General features: G+C 40.3%; 1 protein-coding gene across 1 annotated transcript in view; it reads left to right on the top strand.

Annotated features, from left to right (window-relative positions):
* Nucleotides 1-12,129, top strand: part of PGM2 (phosphoglucomutase 2) — a 39,590-nt gene extending 27,461 nt beyond the window's left edge. Inside the window, exons 13-14 of the mRNA XM_043572804.1 lie at nt 4,595-4,728; nt 10,747-12,129. Coding sequence (XP_043428739.1) covers nt 4,595-4,728; nt 10,747-10,849 — 237 coding nt within the window. The 3' untranslated portion in view covers nt 10,850-12,129. The remainder of the gene's footprint in view (nt 1-4,594; nt 4,729-10,746) is intronic.
* Nucleotides 12,130-24,202: the final 12,073 nt, after the last annotated feature.

Raw genomic sequence — 24,202 nt, 5'->3', positions numbered from 1 at the left:
GATCATGACCTGAGCCAAAATCAGACACTTAACCCACTGAGCCACCCAGGCACCCTTACCACCAGATTTCTAAATAATGTGCTCATATGGTGATGTTTTGACTTCTCAGCATTGTACTTTATTAATTTTCTATTATGGAGGTAAGGATTTAAATCTTACATTTCTTACATTCACTATTCCGCCTTCTCTCCTGTCTTCGCAAACGCATGTGCCACAACATTTGATGAAATCAGATTCCGTGCTTGTATTGTTATGACTAGTAACTATTGTTTCCTGCTTAGCTAAGTAGTGTACTTTGATTAGTTTCCCCTAAATTGTATAATTATTTTTCCTATAATTAATAGTTGCTTTGTTCTTTTGTGTGCTTGGATTTTTATGTAACTATCACCAGTCTTTCTCACATCCTTCAGATACCTCTCAGTAGGGTTTTCCACGTGGTCCAGTGCTGTTTTACCAGTTCCGTGTTGTTTCCAGCAGCTTCTGTCCTGATCCCTCCATCCGGGCAGGGCCAACTGCTCTATGTGTTGAGTACACACACGTCATCCTGGGAATGTCCTTCACCACTTACCGAGTCAGGTCCTTTGCTCCCGCACCCCATGACTTCTTCCTAGATTTGTTTTCCTAAATCATATCCTCTAGTAGATTCCTTAAACGAAGTGAATAGGAGGTAAATTTTGAGAGGCATTTAAATCTGGAAATATCTTATTCTACCCTCACATTTGATTGACTCGCAGTTTTGAAAGCAGCAGTGCTCTGTCATTTTTTAGTTCCCAGTATTGCTGTGGAGGGTCTGATCTTTCAGGAAATAGTTGAGGCGTGCTGTGAGCCACATAAAGGGATGTCGATGCCATACTGATTCAGTCCTTTCCATGCAGCTTGTTTTTTCTCTATGGGAAGATTTCAGGAATTTTCTGCTAAAACTCTGAGTTCTAAAATTTCAGTGATTTGCTTTAATATGGGTCTTTTTTCAGTCATTTTTCTGGGTAGTCGGTGGGTCTCTGTTGGTCTTTGGAGTCATTTCTTTCAGTTCTGAGTAATTTTCTTAATTTTGTGTCAAAGAAGAGGGCTGCGTGGTCATTTCCCAAGTATTCTCTTGCCCTGAGTTTCCGGCCTCCCTTTCTTGTTGAGTTCTTAGTTAGAGGCTGGCTCTCCAGGACTAATGTTCTCCTTTCCTTGTTTCTCTCTTTCTTATTGTCCATCTATATCTTCTTGCCCTACTTTTTGGGAGATTACATCAACATTAATTTTCAGTGCTTCTGTTCACAATTTTAGCTCTTATTGTCCAACTTATTAAAAATAACACCCTGAGGCTTCCAGCTGACTCAGTTAGTGGAGCATGTGACTCTTGATCTCAGGGTCATGAGTTCTTGAATGTTGGGTATGGAGCCAACTTAAATAAAAATATTTTAAAAATAAAAATAACATCCTATTCTTGTTTTATGTATATAATATTTTTCTTTTTGTTAAATAATGTCATGGTTCAACAGTTCTATACATTACTTGGCTGTCATCACAGTAAATGTACTCGTGACCCCTTTTGTCTGTTTCATCCATCCCCCACCCACCTCCCCTCTGGCCACCACCAGTTTGTTCTCTACGTGAAGAGCATATATTTTCTGATGTTGTTGTCTCTCTTTTTCTTAGTTCATTGTTTTGTTCCTTAAATTCTCCATATGAATGAAATTATATAATTCACTTAACATTATACCCTCTATGTTGTCCATCCATGTTGTTGCAAATGACAAGGTCTCATTCTTTTTTTTTTTTTTCTTAAGTAATCTCTACACCCAACATCAGGCTCAAACTCACGACCCCGAGATCAAGAGTCACATGCTGTACTGACTGAGCCAGGCAGGTGCTCCAACATCTCATTCTTTTTAAAGGCTGAATAATATTCCTGTGTGTGTGTGTGTGTGTGTGTGTGTGTGTGTGTGTGTGTTTGTGTGTGTGTGTGTGTGTGTGTGTCTCCACACACATACACCCTTGGACTGCTTCCATATCCTGGCTATTGTACATAATGCTGCAGTAAACTTTGGGGTGAATATATCTTTTCTTTTTTAAAAATTTTTATGCTGCAGTAAACATTGGGGTGCATATATCTTTTATTTATTTTTAATTTTTATGCTGCAATAAACATTGGGGAGCATATATGTTTTCTTTTTTTTAAATTTTTATTTATTTTTGAGAGAGAGAGACAGACAGAGCGTGAGTGGCGGGAGGAGTAGAGAAAGAGGGAGACACAGAATCTGAAGCAGGCTCCAGGCTCTGAGCTATCAGCACAGAGCCCAATGCGGGCTCGAACTCACGGACGGCGAGATCATGACCTGAGCCGAAGTCGGACACTTAACCAACTGAACCACCCAGGCACCCCTGCGTATATCTTTTCAAATTAGTGCTTTCATTTTCTTTGGGTAAATACCCGGTAGTGGAATCATTGGATCATATGGTAATTCTATTTTTAATTTTTTGAAGAACGTCCATATTATTTTTTATATTGGCTGCACCAATGAACTTTCCTACCACCAGTGAACAAGTATTCCTTTTTCTCCACATCCTTGCTGACACTTGCTATTTCTTGTCTTTTTTATTTTAGCCATTCTTATAGGTGTAAGGTAATATCTCATTGCAGTTTTGATTTGCATTTTCCTGATGATCAGTGATATTGAGTATCTTTTCATGTGTCTGTTGGCCATTTTTATGTCTTTGGAAAAATGTCTATTCAGGTACTCTGCCCATTTTTAATCTGTTTGTTTTTTGGTGTTCTGTAAGTTCTTAATTCATGTTCGATATAAACTGCTTATCAGATATATCATTTGCAAATATCTTCTCTCATTCAGTAGGTTGCCTCTTTGTTTTGTTGATGGTTTCCTTTGCTGTGCAAAAGCTTTTTATTTAGGTGTAGTCCCAATGGTTTTATTTTGCTTATGTATATAATATTTTATCTCTCTTAAGTATAGGCATTATAACTTTTTAAAATGTAGACTTTTTTTCCTGTATTGTCTTTATATCTCCCAAATTATTTTTTTATTATTATTCAGGTTTTTTGGATTGTGTCTTTAAGCTGTCTTTTCCCAAAGTCTGGTAATCCCTCATTATTTGGGGGCACTCAAAAACCAATCGGAAGTTCTACTTACATGAGCAAACCTTGTCAACTGACAAACTTTGCTCTCAGGAGATTGGGTGCCAAGTTAACTTTTACACGGCGGGCTCCCTATCAGGGGAAGCCTAATTCTCACCCTGATCTCTTTCCTAAAGGCTGTAAGGTGGGTGACAGCGGTGGAGAGTTGCCTGGGAGTCTGGAGGGAGGACGGCTGGTATTCAGGTTGTTGACTCTGAGTTGCTCTCTGTTTTCACCATATCCTGCCCTTCTATACCAGTGCCTGGTGTACCCAGCTCCTGAGCCTTTCTTGTTCAATTATACCAGAGAATTAAGCCATCTCCTATTAAGGTGGTTGCCTGACTGTGTGGGCAGAGGGTGAGGATCTGGGAGAGTCTGATAGGTCTTCTCACATCCTTTCTTTGTTTCCCACCTGCCTTTCACAGTGCCTGGTGCCTCCAGGTAGTGAGCTTTGCCAGGGTTCTGCAAAGCTCATTGACCAGGGTCTTGTTTGTTCCTTGCAGGTGCTCAGCTGTCATTGTCCTGTGTTCCATCAGGTCAATTCTGCCCCTTCATCTGTTTTGTAACTCCCAGGATTCGTTGGCAACCTAATTAACTACTGTTTTCCTTTTCCTCTTTGCCCTTGTGTTTTGTATATTCACACACACAGTTCCGTCATTTTAGCTGAGTATGGGGAACGATTAGCTGTGAATACATCTGCCAGAAATGTTATATTTAAAAAGATCTCTTTATATAACTGTTTGTTTTTGTTTTTTTTTTACAAAGTAAAATAAGGTCTAGTTTATTGTGGGTTTTTTGGTCACATTATCAATCTATTTAAATCAATTTCTCATGAAATGATATGCTTCCATGTTAGTAAAACTTTAGTAGCTTTGGGGTGCCTGGCTGGCTCAGTTGGAAAAGCATGAACTCTTGATCTTAGGTTGTAGATACGAGCCCCACATTGGGTGTAGAGATTACTTAAGATCTTTAGGGGCACCTGGGTGGCTCAGTCAGTTAAGCATCCAACTCTTGATTTCGGCTCAGGTTATGATCCCACAGTTCGTAAAATCAAGCCCCACATCTGGCTCCATACTGTCAGTACAGAGCCTGCTTGAGATTCTCTGTCTCCTTCTATCTCTGCTCCTCCCCTGCTCACTCTCTGTCTCTCTCTCTCAAAATAAATAAACATTTAAAAATAAAATAAAATCTTTTAAAAAAACCCAAAAACTTCAGTAGCTTTAATTAACAAGACTAGGGAGGTAAAATGCAAGTATACAAGTTACTTAATTCCCCAAATCATTTTATGATTATTATTATTTAGTATTTAATTCAGAAGAAGAATTTTTTTTTTTATTTCCTCAAAAGTATCCTTTTCTCTGAAACCAGTATATTTGCTTGGCATTTATTTTCTTGCCTATACAGGGGGAAACTATTATTTGAGCCAGAACAGTTCATGTCACAATTTAAATGTATAACGTGTAAATTAATTCCTAGGTTCTCCCTACCAGCAAAAGCAGCCAAATGATCACCTTTACCTTTGCTAATGGGGGCGTGGCCACCATGCGGACCAGCGGGACTGAACCCAAGATCAAGTACTATTCGGAACTGTGTGCCCCCCCTGGAAATAGGTATGATATCCACGGCAGCACGTGTGATTGCTGTGCCCTAAAGTTCCTAATTGGTTCTGCACAAGTGCTAAGTAAAACCTTTTGCTTTGCCAGTGTTATGTACTTTAATTAGGAATGTTGTTTCAAAGCCTGCAGCAATACTGTGATATTAACAGCTGTTTGGAGCATCCACAGACACAGGAGCTCATTTTTACTTACTTATTGCTGTCCTACCTTTCTTTGTATGGGAAAATTTCATTCCAGATTTCAGTAATAGTAATACAGTTTCCTTTTTCTAATACTTTAATTTGAGACTAGCACCAATGAGTTTTTCTCTTTTTCTCCTTGTCTCTGATACAATAATTAAAAAAAACATTTTTTAATATTTATGTCTTTTTGAGAGAAGAGTGTGAGCGGGGGAGTAGCAGAGAGAGGGGGAGACACGGAACCCGAAGCAGGCTCCAGGCTCTGAGCTGTCAGCACAGAGCCCGACACGGAATTCGAACTCATGAACCGAGAGATCACGACCTGAGCCGAAGTCGGCCGCTTAACCGACTGAGCCACCCAGGCGCCCCAATAATTTACATTCCACTGTACATGCCTTGAACAAATATCTTTGAGTATCTATTGTGCATAAGTCTGTGCCGGGTTCTGGGGAGGATAAAGAGCCATAGCAGAAGGAGTCTTGCCTCCAAAAAGCTGATGGTCTGGTAGCTTCAGGGTCATGTTTTTGTGACCTTGGTAAAGGGTTTGAGTTTACTTTGCAATACCATAACATCTTAAACTTTAACAACCATGGTGCATGTAGTTAGCTTGTGTAAATGTGATCCTGCACACTCATTTAACCCCCAGGTAACTAGCACTTCTCCATTCGGAGTAAAGAATCAGGAAAAATTGTTTAAAGACTAATTAAGTCAGTACTGTGCAATGGAAATAAAATATGAGTCACATAATGCAATTTGAAATTTTCTACTAGACGCATTTTTAAGTAGTGAAAAGAGGGGCGCCTGAGTGGCTCAGTGAATTGAGCGTCTGACTTCAGCTCAGAGCATGATCTCACAAACCATGAGTTCAAGCCCCGCATCAGGCTCTGTGCTGACAGCTCAGAGCCTAGAGCCTGCTTCAGATTCTGTGTCTTCCTCTCTCCCTGCCCCTCCCCCATTTGCACTCTGTCTCTCTTGCTGTCAAAAATAAATAAACATTTTTTTAAAAAGTTAAATAGTGGGGCGCCTGGGTGGCGCAGTCGGTTAAGCGTCCGACTTCAGCCAGGTCACGATCTCGCGGTCCGTGAGTTCGAGCCCCGCATCGGGCTCTGGGCTGATGGCTCGGAGCCTGGAGCCTGCTTCCGATTCTGTGTCTCCCTCTCTCTCTGCCCTTCCCCCGTTCATGCTCTGTCTCTCTCTGTCCCAAAAATAAATAAACGTTGAAAAAAAAAAAAATTAAAAAAAAAAAAAAAGTTAAATAGTAAAAATAAACAGGTAAAATTAATTTGGTAATTTATTCTACTTTACTTAACATGAAAATATTATTATACCATATATAATTTATATAAAATTAATGAGATATTTTACTTTTTATCACATTTTCAAGATCCATTTACTATTTTACACTCACCACATATCTCAATTAAAATGCTTGATTTTTTTTAAGAAACACTTGTTCCATACAATTGACCCTTGAACAACACAGGCTTGAACTATGAAGGTCCACTTATATGTGGAATTTAAAAAAAAATTTTTTTCAATGTTTGTTTATTTTTGAGAGACACAGAGAGAGAGAGCTTGAGTAGCGAAGGGCAGAGAGAGGGAGACACAGAATTCAAAGCAGGCTCCAGGCTCTGAGTTGTCAGCACAGAGCCTGACGCAGGGCTTGAACCCACGCACCGTGAGATCGTGACCTGAGCCAAAGTCAGATGCCCAACCAACTGAGCCACCCAGGCGCCCCAATATGTGGATTTTTTAAATAAATACAGTATAATATTATAAATGTATTTTCTCTTATTATTAATAACTTTTTTAGTGTATTGCAAGAATACATGTAACAAACAAAATATGTGTTAATTGACTGTCTATGTTATGGTATGGTTTCCAGTCAAAAGGAGGCTATTAATAGTGAACTTTTTGGGGTGTAAAAAGTTATCCATTGATTTTTGACTGCATGGAGGGGGGGGGGGTCACTAATGCCCTAAATCCCAGGCTGTTGAAGGGTCAAATGTATTAAGAGTTTATAAAATTTACCGTTGAAAAAATAGATTTAGATACCTAAGTTGTTCCAAACATACTTCAGTTTTCCAATAATTGAATTAAATGGCAGCTTTTTTTTTTTTTAATGTTTTATTTTATTTTTTGAGAGACAGAGAGAGACAGAGCATGAGCGGGGGAAGGGCAGAGAGAGAGGGAGACACAGAATCCAAAGCAGGCTCCAGGCCCTGAGCTGTCAGCATAGAGCCCGATGCGGGGCTCAAACCCATGAACACAAGATCATGACCTGAGCCAAAGTCGGATGCTCAACTGATTGAGCCACCCAGGTGCCCCTAAATTTCAGCTTTTAAATTTGAAAGTCAGTTAATTAAACTTATATTCAGTTTTCAGTCCCACTAGTCACATTTCCAGGGTTCAGTACTGTAGTCAGGAGCATGGATCTGATGTTTCCCAACCAAAGCCTTGCTCATTGCAGAGTTTTTCTGATCTTGTGAATCCAATTTGCACTATGTGGAAATAAAAGCAGAGGAAATTTTCTGAGCATCTTCAGTTGGCCAGCCAGTAGCAGATTAAATGTAGCAAATTAGAGAGGTGGGGGCAGAATTATTAGTGTTAGACTTTCCTCGGACAGGAAGAAATGACTGCTGATAGCAAGGAAAGAAACATTAAAACAAAACAAAAACATAAAACATGGACACGGTAACTCAGAATGTTGACTGCTTTATCATAAGGGAAATAGCGTTCCACTTCCAAACGGGCCCTGAATCTTCTTCTGAATAAGAGACCCAGGTCAACAGTTAAAGTCATGATAATGGCTCTTAAATATCATGATAGTCCAATATATTTAAAAAGTCATAGACTGTGTCCTATATTTTGCTACAAATTCCCATTCAAAACCTTTTTGTGCTGAAAGGGCAAAAACTCAGCTAGTAAGCAGCTTGAACAAACACATAAAGCTTCCCATTTTCTAAGCATTTGTATTACCAACATTTGATTGTAATATTGTGCAAGTATCACTGTTTCTATGTGTGTTAAATAGTAAGCTGTTTGCTACTCTATTGGGTATGAGTTTTTCCAGACATTTCTTTGTAATTCTCATTCTCATGTAATGTTTTCATATTTCTATGCCTTTCTTCTGGAAAAAAAAAAGGGGACATTAGTCCAACTTAAAGATCCATTTTCTCTATATATTAGTTCCTTGTCATTTCTCTGTGAAGATATAATAATTTGGAAAACTTTATAATAACAATACTATTTAATGTTTAAGGATCTGGTATTTTACATTTTTCACATGGCTTATTGGGTGGACTTAAATTCAAATATTAGTTTACAAATTCCTGAAGACACTTAGAAAAATTGTCCTTGGGGCGCCTGGGTGGCTCAGTCGGTTAAGCGGCTGACTTCAGCTCAGGTCATGATCTTGCGGTCTGTGAGTTCGAGCCCCGTGTCGGGCTCTGTGCTGACAGCTCAGAGCCTGGAGCCTGCTTCGGATTCTGTGTCTCCCTCTCTCTGACCCTCCCCTGTTCATGCTCTGTCTCTCCCTGTCTCAAAAATAAATAAACGTTAAAAAAAAATTAAAAAAAAAAAGAAAAATTGTCCTTTTATTATATTCATCAAGATGCTGTTCTAATTTACTAATTGGGACATTGGGCACTGGGTCAGTCCACGGATATGCTATCAGGGCTCAAGCAAGTTACCAGCATACCTAACGTACAAGAGCAATAAAGCCATGGCTAAGGTTTCCTTACTGTCTGATCACCTTAATATTATCGCTGTCTTTTATATCATCAATTTCATTTATTCATAGAATTCCATAACCTACTCATCCTTTAGAATGGAAAATCCTTTTCAAGTTTAAGTCCTGCTTTTTTGATCAAAATATTTTTTGAGCGGTATATGTCTTTTGTCCAACTTTTTATTTTGGAAATTTTCAACAAATGCCCACATACCTTTCGCCTAGACCGAGGGTTGGCAAACTTTCGGTAAAGAGCCAGATAGTAAATATTGTAGATTTTACAAGCCATATAGTCGCAACTACTCAGTTCTGCTGTTGCTCAAAAGCAGAAAGAAGGAATGAACACAAAGGAATAGGTGTAACTGTGTTCTAATAAATCTTTATTTATAAAAACAGGCTGTCAACAGACTGCCAGCCATAGTTAGCCTACTCTAACCTAAACAGTCGCTAACATTTTGCAATATTTGCTATCTCTCACATATATTATTGTATATGCAGGTTTTGTACCTGTATTGTATATGCAGGGGTTTTTCCTGAGCCATTTGAAAATAAGCTGCAGACCTTAGTACAACTGAACAAGGATGCTCTAAGGATGTTCTAAGGAATTCTTGGAATTCCTTGGATACTGGAATCCTTGGATACTTGGAATCCTTGGATACTGGATTACAATATCACAATTTAGGTAACAATTATATCAGGCAAGCTTCTAACAGAGAAACAAAACCAGTACGAGATATACACTGTACTTGTATATTTGTGTTTGTGTATTCACTGAGGAGTTTAATTTTAGGTATATTGTTTAAAAAAAAAAAACAGTAGTTGTTTAGTTGTGTGCCTTCCTGAGAAATGTTGTTTTCTTCAAAACACATTTGTGGAGAAGGAAATAACAACCAATGTGATTCATGTGTATTTATGAAGCATAATTACCTTGTATGTTACCAGTGGGGGTAAAAATAATTTTAATGACAGCTACATTTATTGAGGTTTTTGGGCCAGGTTCTGTGCTAATTGCTTTATATAATTTATCTCAATCTACACAACAACTCTCTTGAGAAGATAAAGTCTTTATCCCAATTTTACAAATGAGAAATCTGGGCCTCTGAGAGGCTAAGAAGGGCATACAGCTAGTAGTAGAGCCAGAATTCATGTCTGCAATAAAATGGATTGTTTTAGTTGTACCGAGTAGCTCTCACAGTGTAACAATGAACTTAACCAATTACAAGAATTGCCATTTCCATTTAGATAAAGTTGCATATATTAAAGACAGTCGATTATGAAGTCATGTAAGTTAGAATTGAAGGATTTGGTTTTTTAAATTCAGCTTTTTGGTTTAAAGTCCTTCCAGTAAACGCACCGTGCTAGGAGCCTGACCCTAACACGGGCTGCTGGAAACCTGTCTAATCACAAATTCATTTTATCATGATCTACCTTCCAATTGTTTGCATATAAATGAGTGTTGTCCTCATGCTTGAAAGTTTGGTTTCCTTAGAGGGAACCAGTTCCCTGGATTTTTGCTTATACTTCGTTGTGACCCTGGAAGTAGAGTAAGGAGAAAAGCTGGGGGAACTGAGTGCCTGGTATCTGATTAGCAGGCCCACTAGGAGGCTCCCATTCTCTGCTGCTTAGCTTCCAATATTCTGAAGACAAACTGCATCGGGAACGTTCCTATCCTGGGAGACTGAGGACTTAACAGAGGGGTCATTGGTAAAAGTTTAATAGGATTGCATGACAATTGAAGTTATAAAGGTTTCTTTGCACTGTTAGGTACAAAGTTTGCAGATCCTACAGGGATGCTAAGGCAAAAACTGTGCTTCTTAAAAATTCTTGTAAGAAATGCAAAGGGACGATTTTATTTCTAGTAGAGACCTTGGGAAAGCCTTTGGGGGAAATAATGGATATTGTCTCATGGGGTTTTTTTTTGTTGTTTTTTTTTTTTCCAAGTCAACAGATACATTCCCATGCTTAAGTCACTGGAGTTCTGTTTTGTCTGATTTAGCCTTCCTCTTAAGGTTAAATTTCAGTGTTACTTGGCCAATGCAGGGAGAACTTAAAATATGCTTTGGAATAATCCACTGACCTGGAATTTCCCCTCTTATCTTCCAGTGATCCTGAGCAGCTGAAGAAGGAACTCAATGAACTAGTCAGTGCTATTGAGGAACATTTTTTCCAGCCACAAAAGTACAACCTGCAACCAAAGGCAGAGTGAAATATATCAGCCATGGGTGTAATTACAATCAAGCTACCGGTGATTAATTAAGCAATATTTTTGAGGACCAAATGATTTAAATGGTCGCTCTAAGTATTTATATTTTTTTAATAGGCCTACATTCCTCATTGTTCTATTTTTTTACCTTTAACACGAATAAAGAAAAGATGGCCAAACCCAAGAAACCAATTAAATTTAATTCCTATTAAAAGGTTAAGCCTGGGCATTTCCTGAATTAAAAAAATGAAGATTTTAAAAATAGCAAACTTTCAAAACTGTACTGTAATTCATATGCTTTAATTAGAATAAATAACAAATGTGTCTTCTCTATCATTCTTTTTATGAATAATTAAATCACCAGAAAGCCTATACAATTACTAAATTCTGGGCTGTCATATCATAGGATAACCACTTTTTAGGTATATGTATATTTACATTTGTATGAATTGCTTATAAAGCAAAATATATAAACAAATTGAATGTCCTGTTCATGTTTAGGGAAAAACAGGAACCTATAAAGTAGAGCAAAAGATACTTTAAAAAGAGAAAATTTTTCATCTAAAACTTTTTAGTTGCAATAATCCATCATTGTACAGTGTTTACATGCTAGGAAAAAACAGCCTTATCATCTTTGTTCAGTACACTAACATTCATTTTATCTCTTTAAATCTCGAATTTAAAAATTGGTTATTTGAAACTGCAAAGTTCTTTATTGTACAGTTGTTTGCTTTGGTACAAGTTAATGTAATTTTTGGGACTGAGGCACAAAGACTATAAGCTTTAACTATTTGCCTGACTTTGCTTTTTTTGCTTTGATCATATGTAATTAAAATCTAAAACTATTAGATTTCCTTTTCAGGTTTATATTTAACCTGTGCCTTCTATTCTTCTCATAACCAATGGCCTTAAAACCATCCAGAATTACTCCCTTTGAGCCCCCATGAGTCAGGACCAAGCCGTTCTTTATATACTTTGAATATTTCATGTGGTTTTCTGTTTTTAAAACAAATGATTCCCCGTTATTATTATGACTAACCTAAATGCTTACTAAGTTTCAGAACGATGAAAAATTACAATCCTATTGGCATTTTTTCTAAAGTAAAGGGGAAAATGTTTTTATGTCTTAGTGATACATAGTTTGTGCCCTATCAGAACTTTTAAATCTGTATTATTCGATATATTCTGTCAGCTGCTTCATTGTAGCTGTTATGTATTTTTGTTTTATAGTGTTTCGTAGTCTCACACTGCACCCTAGAAATAAAGTCTGTATCCTCTCTACAGTTTTTGGAGCTTGTAAACTATACCCCATCATGGAGTTGGTTTCTGGAAATACATCACCCTACTGTGCTGATGCTCACAGTTTGGGGGGCTAGTGAGTAACCGTCAGGCTTACACATTCTCTAATGGAGTCATTTGCAAAGCACTCGGGGTTCAGAAGTGCGAGAGGGGGATCCCTTCTGCCCAGAGAAAGCCTGGAAGAGAGCTGAATGACTGCTTGGCTTCTGGGGGTTGGGGAGCTAGGAGCTGGGGATGAAGGAGAAGGGCCGCCAGGCACAGAGCACAGCACCAGCAAAAGTATGGAAGTGCTCGCATGTGTGTGTGTGCGTGTGTGGAGGGGTGTTTCAGGTGGTGAAAACACACCCCAGGTGTACAATTTAGGACAGACCCTCACTTCTCTGCCACTCACGTGAGCTGCTGATTAAACTGGACCTGGGGGGGATCCCCCAACTCTATTTCTCACTTGTATTTCTAAGAAATAACACACCATGGGGGTGCCTGGGTGACTCAGTTGGTTAAGCGTCTGACTTCGGCTCAGGTCACGATCTCACAATTCCTGGGTTCCAACCCTGCCTCGGGCTCTGTGCCGACAGCTCAGAGTCTGGAGCCTGCTTTGGGTTCTGTATCTCCCTCTCTCTCTGCCTCTCCCCCACTCACGCTCACTCTCTCTTTCAAAAATAAATAAATGAACATTAAAAATTTTTTTTAAAGAAAAGAAATAGCACACCATGTATGCACACTATTTTATGAGTTTTTTATGTTATTACGGGATGCCAGGTAGCCTAATGTGTGATGCATAAAGCTCGCAACATAAGATCCCTCTGGGTTCTAATGATGGTCTGCTGTGAACCATCTTTGTGACCTTGGTCCACTTAACCTCTCAAAGTCTCAAATTTGTTATTTTTTTTTTATTTTTTTTAACATTTATTTATATTTGAGACAGAGAGAGACAGAGCATGAACAGGGGAGGGTCAGAGAGAGGGAGACACAGAATCTGAAACAGGCTCCAGGCTCTGAGCCGTCAGCACAGAGCCTGACGCGGGGCTTGAACTCACGGACTGCGAGATCACGACCTGAGCCGAAGTCGGCCGCTTAACCGACTGAGCCTCCCGGGCGCCCCTCAACTTTGTTATTCTTTTAAAAGACTTTTTTTTTTTAGGGCAATCCTATGTTCACAGAAAAACTGAGAAGAAGGTGTAGAAATAGCCCATCTCCCCCCTGCTCCCCCGCATAAGTAGCCTCCCCCATTATCAACATCCCCACCAGAGTGGTGCATTTGCTGTAATTGATGGAATACACTGGTATGTTATCACCAAACTGTGGAGACAAAAGATCATTGGTTGCCAGGGGTTGGGAGGGGAGCAGTGAAGAAGTGGAGCCCAGGGGATTTTAAGGAAAGTGAAAATACATCTTAATGGTGGATGTGTGTTCTACATTTGTCCAAATCGATACAGTGTACAACACCAAGAGTGAACTCTAATGTAGACCGTGGGCTTTGATAATTTTCAGTTTTTATTTTCTTATTATTTTTTAATGTTTATTTATTTACCTTGAAAGAGAGAGCAGGGGAAAGGCAGAGAGAGAGAGAGAGAGAATCCCAAGCAGGCTCTGGGCTGAGAGCACAGAGCCCAACGCAGGGCTCGATCTCATGAACTGTGAGTCGGGCATTGGAGTCGGAAATCAAGAGTCGGACATTAAGTGAGCCATCAAGGCCCCCCAGGTCAGTTTTTAAATTAAAAGATTTTAGGGGCGCCTGGGTGGCGCAGTCGGTTAAGCGTCCGACTTCAGCCAGGTCACGATCTCGCGGTCCGGGAGTTCGAGCCCCGCGTCGGGCTCTGGGCTGATGGCTCAGAGTCTGGAGCCTGTTTCCGATTCTGTGTCTCCCTCTCTCTCTGCCCCTCCCCCGTTCATGCTCTGTCTCTCTCTGTCCCAAAAATAAACGTTGAAAGATTTTAGGGGCGCCTGGGTGGCTCAGTCGGTTAAGCGTCCGACTTCAGCTCAGGTCACCATCTCATGGTTTGTAGGTTGGAGCCCCGTGTCGGGCTCTGTGCTGACAGCTCAGAGCCTGGAGCCTGCTTCAGATTCTGTCTCCCTCGCTCTCTGCCCTTCCCCCACTCACGCTCTCTCTCAAAAATAAATAAACATTAAAAAAATTTTTTAATTAGAAGATTTTTTTTTTTTTTTTTTAAATTTTTTTTTCAACGTTTATTTATTTTTGGGACAGAGAGAGACAGAGCATGAACGGGGGAGGGGCAGAGAGAGAGGGAGACACAGAATCGGAAACAGGCTCCAGGCTCCGAGCCATCAGCCCAGAGCCCGACGCGGGGCTCGAACTCACGGACCACGAGATCGTGACCTGGCTGAAGTCGGACGCTTAACCGACTGCGCCACCCAGGCGCCCCTAATTAGAAGATTTTATTAAACGATGTCTGAGGTCATTTCATTCGGCAAGTCTTCAGATGATGTGGAAAATACATAAAGGACACTATCAGCAACAATAAATCATGGACAATTCTCTTTGGCAGGATGCTTAACTCGTCCTCTTACAAGACCCAGCATGGGAGACGGGGGGGACACACTTGGTAGCAAAGAGGGGCAGGCAGCCTCGTGTTCACATCCTGCCTTGCCTCGCAGCCTGAAGGGTGTGTGCTGAAACTGGGGACAAGCAAGGCACCACGTGGCCTGCAGAGCAAGGAAAGTTCTGCAGGGGACTAAGGGGAAGGTCGGGACTGACCACTGTCACACCTACACCTGCTTGGGGAAGGCGGTCTGATTGGAGTGGAGTGGTGGCATCGTTTGCTCTTGGTGCCTAGAAAGGACAGATCCCAAGTTTAGTCCGAGAGACTGAGTTGCAGGAGGAAATGCAGGCCAACTTCTTATTTTCTTTGTGGGCTCGGAAATAACAGCTATTACTCTTTAAGCAAAAATGGGAGTGCCTTTCATTTATCTGATCAGTTTCCCTCAATCATCATACTATCATGGGAAAGTACCGTTCTTTTCTGACATTGGAAACTCGACTAAAAATTAAAATGCTTTGGGGCGCCTGGATGGTTCAGTCAGAAGAGCATGAGACTCTTGATCTTGGGGTCATGGGTTCAAGCCCTATGTTGGGTATAGAGACTACTAAGAAAATAAACTTAAAAAAATAAATAAAAATAAATAAATGCTTTAAGTGATGGAACAAATGTGTATGTCCTACTCTGGAGGAATTTTGAAAGGATGGCGTCTAAATCACATTTACAGTAAAACCTTGGTTTGCGAGCATGATTCGTTCTGTAAACAGGCTTCTAAACCAAAGCACTCATATATCAAGAGCCATTGGCTCATTTGTGGTCATGTGACACTTGGTATCACGTACTACTTGTATTGCAAGACATCATTTGTTTCTCAAAATTTAGTAGAATTATTTTCTCGTCTTGCAGAACACTCACGGAACAAGTTACCCGCAATCCAAGGTTTCACTGCATAATTTCTACGTTCTAAAAGACCGGATCCTCAGAGCTATTTGTGCATTCGTTCACACGTTCACTGAGTCACGTTGGAATCCCGCTGTGAGCCAGCCACTTCTCTGGACACTGGTGACACACTTGCTGTCCTGAGTTCAGACTTAGTCTAGCAGGGGAAATACACACATGCACAGATCACCGCGGTTGGGTGTGCGGAACCACAATAGCGAACTATCCCAACTGTGCGCAAGCAGTTCTGTAATGCCCCCTTTTGGACTTGTATTTTTCGACACCACCAAATTCAAATCCCTAACATTTTTGTTCAAAAAGGTTTCCTTCTGGGAGGCTATTTGCAGCTCATTTCCCTGCATCATCCTTTGTTCCATCCTTGCTCCAAGCACATTTGTGTAGAATGACAACCATTGAAAGCAAGGTGCCTCCAGGGCAGGTGAGCATCAAAGTTTAAAATACTGTCACTTCCGGGGCGCCTGGGTGGCTCAGTTGGTTATGCGCCAACTTGGGCTTAGGTCCTGATCTCGAGGTTCGAGTCTCGTGTCAGGCTCTGTGTCGACAGCTTGGAGCCTGGAGCCTGCTTCAGATTCTGTGTCTCCCTCTCTCTGCCCCTTTCTCACACTGTCTCTGTCTCTCAAAAATAAATAAGCATTAAAAAAAAATAAACATTTAAAATACCATCACTTCCATAGACTTCTTGTAAGCAGAGTGCAGTAACTACCGGGATGAACTGGAGGAGAAAGACAACTGTCTGGAGAGGTGAGACCCTCGGGCTGACCCTCCAGGACCAGAACATGGGCACCAGGATGGAGAACAGTGTTCCAGGGGCCAGGTTTCTTTTGACCTGGCTCCCCTTTGTCAGTCCTTGAAAATACACAGTGGAAGACAGAACTGTTTCTCTGTCTCTTCCCATTCGGGTCCAGTTAAAACGGCTTAGGTATGTGGCCCGAACGTGGTACAGAAAGAATGGAGTTGGGCAGACTAAAGAGCCAGTTCCAAGTCTAAGTAGCTCTTGAAACCATTTCAAAATGGCACAGTGAAACTCCCAGAGGGAAGTTCGGGTTGCAGTTCAGAGACGATGAGCCTGACTGTGTCCTTAAAATACATATTCTGAGTTATTTCTCTTACCCAGGGGGGAAAAAAATGAAAAGAAAATCTCTGGGCGGCAAGAGTGAAATGCAGCTCATCTGTCTGACAAGTGCTCCTATCATTTAGTACAACTAACGGAAACTTTAGGAGGAGGCTTGGGCTAATTATCTGCCTTGTTGGCTCAGCAGACTTCCTTTTATTTTTTTTCCTTCTGAACCCTAAGGTGGTTCATTCCCTAGGGTGTGATCACCGATTCTCTGCACTCTTGAAAGCTTCTCTGTGCTTGTGGCTGTAATTGTCCTAAGTATAGGACTGCAGACCTCTTCCAGGCTCCGACCCTAGGTTCCCATCTGTCTACTTAAACCTTCCTACTCAGGGGTCTTAGACTGCATTCGGTGTAGCTCTGCCCCAAGTCAGTTTTCCCCACTCAGGTCACCAGCTGCGCTCCTTCTGATCCACTCAACTCACCTCGGCTTCAAACACCTGCCCAGAACCTTCAGTGACTTGAATGTCTGACTTTAACCCAATCTTTTTTCTAAACACTTATTATGGAGAACTTCAACATAGAGAATTAGTACAATGGACCTTGGAGCATCCATCACTGAGCTCCACTCATGGCCAATTTTCCATTCATGGCCAATCTGCTTACATCCACAGCCCCCTCATGTCCCATTCTGAAGCAAATCCCGGACCTGTCCTTACATCTGTAAATAGTACCGTAAAAGATAGGACTCCTTACTTACACCCATAGTTATATTGTTGTCACAACTAAAGACGTTTACAGTTCCTTTCTCTATCTACTCTATTCTTTCTTCAATATCTTTTTTTTTTAACGTTTATTTATTTTTGACACAGAGAGAGACAGAGCGTGAACGGGGGGAGGGGCAGAGAGAGAGGGAGACACAGAATTTAATCTATAAATCCTTAATCTCTTTTTTTTTTCTTTTTGTAATTTGTTTCCACCGACCAAATCATTTGTCCTGTAGGATTTCCCATATTTTGGATTTTGCTGGTTGCCTCATCATGGTGTATTTCACATATTTCTCTGTGCCTTACATTTCCTGCGAAGTGATATAGAGGATGGAGAGGCATGAGCTGATTCAGATTTGATTTTCTGGCAAGAATACTTGACAGAAGTGGAAGAGGGGTGGTACTCATACCATCTTTTTTCCAAGTTCCCTGGATTAGCTGTCATCAGCCAGTTTGCCTGACCCTTGCTCTGCCCTGCATAATGAAAGAGTCACCGGGGAAATGACAATGGGGCTTAGTTAAGAAGAAGGATGAACTGGGGCGCCTGGGTGGCTCAGTCAGTTAAGTGTCTGACTTTGGCTCAGGTCACGATGTCATGGTTTGTGGGTTCAAACCCTGCACCGGGCTCTTGCTGTCGGCTTGGAGCCTGGAGCCTGCTTCGGATCCTCTCTCTCCCTCTCTCTCTGCCCCTCCCCTTTCTCATTCTCTCTCAAAATAAATAAATAAATAGAAGAAGAAGAAGAAGAAAAAGAAGAAGGAGGAGGAGAAGAAGAGGAATGAGTTGATGTATCCAGTATTACACAGAATGCCAAAAGACTGGTGGAGGCCAGCCTCCCGCAGAAGGAGCGGGAGTTGCTGATAAGCGATCATGGATGGGATTTGCAGCTTATGTCAACCTTGAATGAAGGGGCACTGCCCCCAGTTCTCTTGGGCTCCAATGGCACACACACACACACACAAAAGTGAGTTGACACCCCTTAAGGATTTTAGTGATTTCCTTTTTTTTTTTTTTTTTTTAAGTAAACTCAGTGCCCAACATGGGATTTAAACTCACGATTGCAAGACCAAGAGTCACATGCTCTACCGACTGAGCCAGCCAGGCACACCTTTATTGATTTCTTTCAATAGATGACTTGCCTGTTAAAGAACAAAACTGAGTTATGAAGACCAACAAAGAAAGGGAGGAGTGTGAATGAGGTGTAAGAATCCACAAAGAGATCCAATGAAGGCTTTGCTTGAGTGGACCAGCCACATGGTGGATGGATGCACAAGTCAGGAAATGTGATCATCGTCCCTCAGACGGTGTGTACTCTGGTGTGCAACCAGAATTGCAACCATGATCTTTGTGTATAAGATATCAAGAGATTTAAATGAGCATTTAAATGAGATCATTTGAGATCTACATTCTATGTCTATTCAGAGAGTATGCATGTAGCACCTGCTGCGGAAAGGATGCTGGACAGAAAGCTGTTAAATTATGCAATGCCATGAAATCTGCCTTAGAGTATGCATTTGTGTAGCAAGCAACAAAAATAAATTTCACGAAGTAAGACAAAGAAAGAAATTCTGAAAGAAAGAAGTCTGTGAAGCCATCGCGTTTCGTCAATGTTGTTCTCTATCATCAGTATCGTCTTTATCACCAATACCAAAATTAAGATAAAAGGGTTGTTCTGCTTTGAGAACCACCAGTCACCACACAAGCCAGAGGCGGGCTGATGAACGGACACCTAAAAGAATAGAGAAGTATAGTTGCGGTTGAATCGACTGACCTTATGAATTAAGCACATCTTGAGTGTGGCCAAGGTATATGTCTTAAATGGGACAGTCTTTCCTATAACAATGATGAAAGAAATATTGAACAGACCATTTTCTGAATTTAGAAACTCAGAAGGATAAAGAAGTTGAAATATGCATTTGCTCACAAATGGTAGCACGATACGCACATTGTCCTGCTCTGCTTTTCAGTCCCTTAGTTAGAAGGACATCTAAGCCGTTTCCAATTCTTTGCTGATATAACAACAGTGAATAATGTTGTACATACGGCATTTTCCCTCTCATTCTACTATAGGATAAATGTTATTTTAACAGCTAAAATACCTGCTGTTGAAAGAGTAACATTATGTGACCTTTGTGAGAACACTATAAATTGCAAAGTGTTAAGTATTACTGTCAGTGGATAAATGAACAAATCAGATTTATAAACTATGTTTCATAATTCACCCATTTAGTATTGGTAAGTCTGTTTTAGAAAATCACTTATCTTTTTGCTGCCCTCATTTTCCAGATATTGACAGCAATTTTTAAAGAGTAAAGTAAATCAGTATTTCTAGGTTGTACCCACTATGACCTTTGGGGTTAAGGTTGTGACTCTGTAGCAACTACCTGAGTTTCGATTCCAACCCCATTACTTTCTAACTGTGAGATGCTTCTTAACATCTCTTAACCTCAATCCCCTTATCTCTGATGGGGATGAAACCAAATTATTTTTCAAACTCACTGTTGACACTTTTCCATTGTCTAGGTCATATAGGACACTAATGGGTGATTAGAGAGAAATTGAAGATTTCAGGTGAAATTTATTAACTACAGGAGAAATCACACGAAGGACATTAGGCCCCGTGGACGGACATGCAGATGTATCCACTACTCCTCTTGCCTGTAAGAAAAGTTTGCCCGGGGAAATGGGAAACTCATGCAGGACCTAGGGACGCATTGGAAGAAAATATGGGATCGTTTCATTTGCAGCCTTAGAGTGAGAAAAGCCTTTCTAAGACTCAAAAGAAAGTATCAAAAGCTGTCCACATTAAATAAAACCGGTGACAAACTGGGCAAAAATATTTACAACTTCTATCATAAAGGGCTTCTCTCCCTAATGTACAAAGAGCCCTTGGATATCAGTAACAAAAAGGATCAACAATCTAATAGAAAAGAGGGCAAATGTGTGGAAAGACAGTTCACAGAAAAGGAAACATATGTGACTTTCAAATCATTTTTTTTAAAGGCTCAGGATAATTTGTTTTATCCCTTTTTGTATCCTGTGCCATCTTAGTTGTATGTTCAATTCCCTGTGTGTGTGCGTGTATGTGTTTACTCTTAAAATCTTAACATGTATATCTCCTTAAACATGTCTGAAGTTACTACCTATAGTTTCCACCCAAACAACACAGGACATTGAATTCTTGCTGAGATAATATATCCAAATGATAGGAAATTCAAAAGGTATAAAAGGGTATATAGAGAGTGAAATGTCTCTAGTCTACCAGTATTCATGGCCAGTCATTTCCTCTGCATGAAGGCAATCACCTTTGCCAGTTTCAAGTTGATTCTTCTAGAGATATTGTATCTAAGACAAGTATGTGATGGATTCTTTTGTTTTGATTTGACCCAAATGGTAGGACATTGTGCACTGTGTCCAGCATTTTTTTTTAACTGAGCAATTGTGAAAGTGTTTTTTCTAAGTAGGCTCTATTCCCAATGTGGGGCTTGAACTCATGACCCCAAGATCAAGAGTAGCCTGCTCTACCAAAGGAGTCACCCAGGTGCCCCTGTATTTTAATGTTTGCAATTACTCATTCCTTCCCTGTAGATGGAGTGTATGAAACTATGAAAAATCCGTGTTCATCATTATAACCAACTGACACGTTGTAGCTGTTAATGAGTCGGAAAAATCTGACTCATATGGAAATACATTTATTCTATGCCATACTCAAAAAATTAATGGCCAAATAGTATTTCAATGTATGGATGAATATTGAGGTTCTTTCTAATTTGCTGTTTCAAACAACACAGCAGTGAATAACCTTGTCACGCGTCCTTTTGTGTGCGTGCACGTGTGTGTGTCTACGGTATAACCCACCTAATTTTGAAAACCCTTCATAATAATTATTATTGAAACTAGTGCTTATATAAATTCACTAACCTTGTTTGCTAATGTGATTTGCTCCTTGCTAAAGCACACATTTTAGAGGTTGTTTTTGTTTTGACCTGGAGATGTCTTTAGTCCCCTTCATCTGTTAATGATAGCTCTGCTGGGTAAAGGACTCTTAGCTGATGTTTATTTTCCCTGGCACTTTGAAGTCACCATTGAATTATATCTTGGCCATTTTTGTTTCTGTTCATTTAGCTGTCATCCCTTTGTAGGTAATTTTCCCCCTCTTTTCTGATTGCCTTTTTAAAAATATTTTTTTTATTTTTATTTACTTATTCGTTTAATACATTCTTTTTTAAAATGTTTATTTATTTTTGAGAGAGAGAGAGAATGGGGAGGGGCAGAGAGAGAGGGGAAACACAGGATCCAAAGCAAGCTCTACGCTGACAGCTTAGAGCCCTACAGGGGACTTGAACCCATGAACCGCGTGATCATGACCTGAGCTGAAGTTGGATGCTTAACCAACTGAGCCACCCAGGTGCCCAAAAGTACTTTTATTAAGGAATAATATACACAAAGTTCATAAAAGTGTAAGTGTAAAGCTCAGTGACTTCTTACGTATTTATACAGCCATGTAACCATGAAGGTGTAAAACATTTCCAGTGACTGAAGGGTACCCTTGTGCCCTTTTCAATGGGAACCCTTCCCTCTCGCCCTTCCCGCCCCACCACCCCGAGATAACCACTATTCTAATAGTTAACATCATAGGATTAGTTTTGCCTGTTCTTGAACTTCATGTAGGTGAGATTGTATCTTTTGCTCACTATCTGCTTGCCTGTAAGACTTTTTTTGTGCTTGGTGATTTGTAGTTTCCTTATAATTCTAGGAATACATGTATTGTTTTCCATTTCTTTATCTCTGAGCTGCTATCTCAGCAATTTCCTCGGAGCTGTCTTCCAGTTCACTAATCTCTTGTTAGCTCTTCCTAATCTGCTCTTTTACCCTTCTTTGAGTTTCAGTTTTCAATTATTTTTTTCCCTAGAAGTTCTGTTCGATCTATTTACAAAAGCTTCCTTTTCTTCATTATTCCATTCCGTTCTCTGGGCTCCCATTTTTGCTTTATGAGTTTTTAAAAATAAATTTTCATTATGCTTGTTTTATTCTCTCAGATAATTCTATCATCTAAAATTCTTCTGATATTTCTTCAGATTGTTGGGTTGTTGACTGTCTCTTGCAGCGGATGGTTTTCTTGTGTTTGTGAATTTGCTGGTTTTTATTTTCAACAGAAGTTCATTTTTTGTGTTTTGTTTTGTTTTTAAACTTCAGGGAGTCCCTTGTGCCCTATTTGGAGAAATGTGATTAAAAGGCTATTCTGTATTTACTTCTGCAAGATCCCACAGGGCTCTCTGTTTTGTTGCTATAGTTACTGTTGTTTTGTTGTTGCCTTTTTAAACTGTTTTTGTTGTTAATTTGTGGTTTCTCTTTATTTTTATTATTTTTTTAAGATTTTATTTTTAAGTAATCTCTACGCCCAAAGTGGGGCTCAAACCAGAACCCTGAGGTCAAGAGTTGCATGCTTTACTGACTGAGCCAGCCAGGAGCCCCTGTGGTTTCACTTTAAGCTGTTAATTGCTTTGCATGCATATAATTATGGTTATTAATTAATTTTAAGATATTATTTATATGTGGTTGTAAAAAGTATATTTTTAAGTGATTTGTATAGATTTATATCTTGCAACAGTTTATCTAAAACAACTATGCAAATTGATTTTATTTATTTATTTAATTTTTTTAGTGTTTATTTATTTTAGAGAGAGAAAGAGACAGAGTACAAGCAGGAGAGGGGCAGAGAGAGAGGGAGACACAGAATCCGAAGCAGGCTCCAGGCTCTAGGTTGTCAGCGCAGCGCCTGACGTGGGGCTCAAACTCACTAACCAAACCACAAGATCATGACCTAAGCCCAAGTCACACACTCAGCTAAGCCACCCAGGTGCCCATGCAAATTGACTTTAAAATTCACATGGAAGGGAGTGCCCGGGTGGCTCAGTCAGTTAAGTGTCTTACTTGGGCTCAGGTCATGACCTCACAATTTGTGAGTTCAAGTCCTGAGTTGGGTTCTGTGCTGACAGCTTGGAGCCTGCTTGGTATTCTCTCTCTCTCCCTCTCTCTGCCCCTCCCCAACTTGTGCACACACACATACTCTCTCTCTCAAGAATAAACATTTAAATAAAATCAAATAGAATTCATATGGAAGAATAAAGGGCCACAAGAAACAAAATAATACCAAAGCAGAACGGATGCTGGAGGACAATGCTCCACTGGGGTCCTACATCTGAACACAGGCACTGACAGCTTTTTTTCGAATTTCAAGGACATCTGTATGGCAAATTGCCTTGGAAGACAGAGATAATGTCTCCCTCCAGGGCATAGGGCAGATTTGTTGGGCGTACAGGATATTTACGAAATGTCTCTCCCTGGATAAAGGGAAGGATAGGTTTGCTAGCATTACCCCCCACTTCAAAGTTTCAGGTTTCCCAACCTTGGTTTTCCTCCCGGTGACGTGTGCAGCACTGATTTCAGCTCTTCTGGGTCACACATGGGACTTGGAGACCAGGGTAGCTGAGGTGAATCTGAAATTTGCACTATCTGCTACACTGTAAGTGCTGAAGTCCTTTGCCCCTGATCTGTCAGCCTCTCAGGTCTTGGGGTTGTATCCACGGACCAGCAACGGGCTAACTTCCTCGCTCGCAAATGAGATAAGTTCTCAGACTCTTCAGTTAACAAGAAGAGAGGAATCGTACCACCAAATATTAAAATTTACTGTAAAGAAATATTAAGTAGATGCGGCAGAGAGATAAATAAACCAACGGAAAAAAAATAACAAACGAGCACATGTATGTAGAAGTAGAA

Source organism: Prionailurus bengalensis, chromosome B1 (genome assembly GCF_016509475.1).
Source record: "Prionailurus bengalensis isolate Pbe53 chromosome B1, Fcat_Pben_1.1_paternal_pri, whole genome shotgun sequence".
Classification (NCBI taxonomy): domain Eukaryota; kingdom Metazoa; phylum Chordata; class Mammalia; order Carnivora; family Felidae; genus Prionailurus; species Prionailurus bengalensis.
Note: the sequence above shows the minus strand (reverse complement) of the source record. Positions and strands in the feature narration are given on the sequence as shown.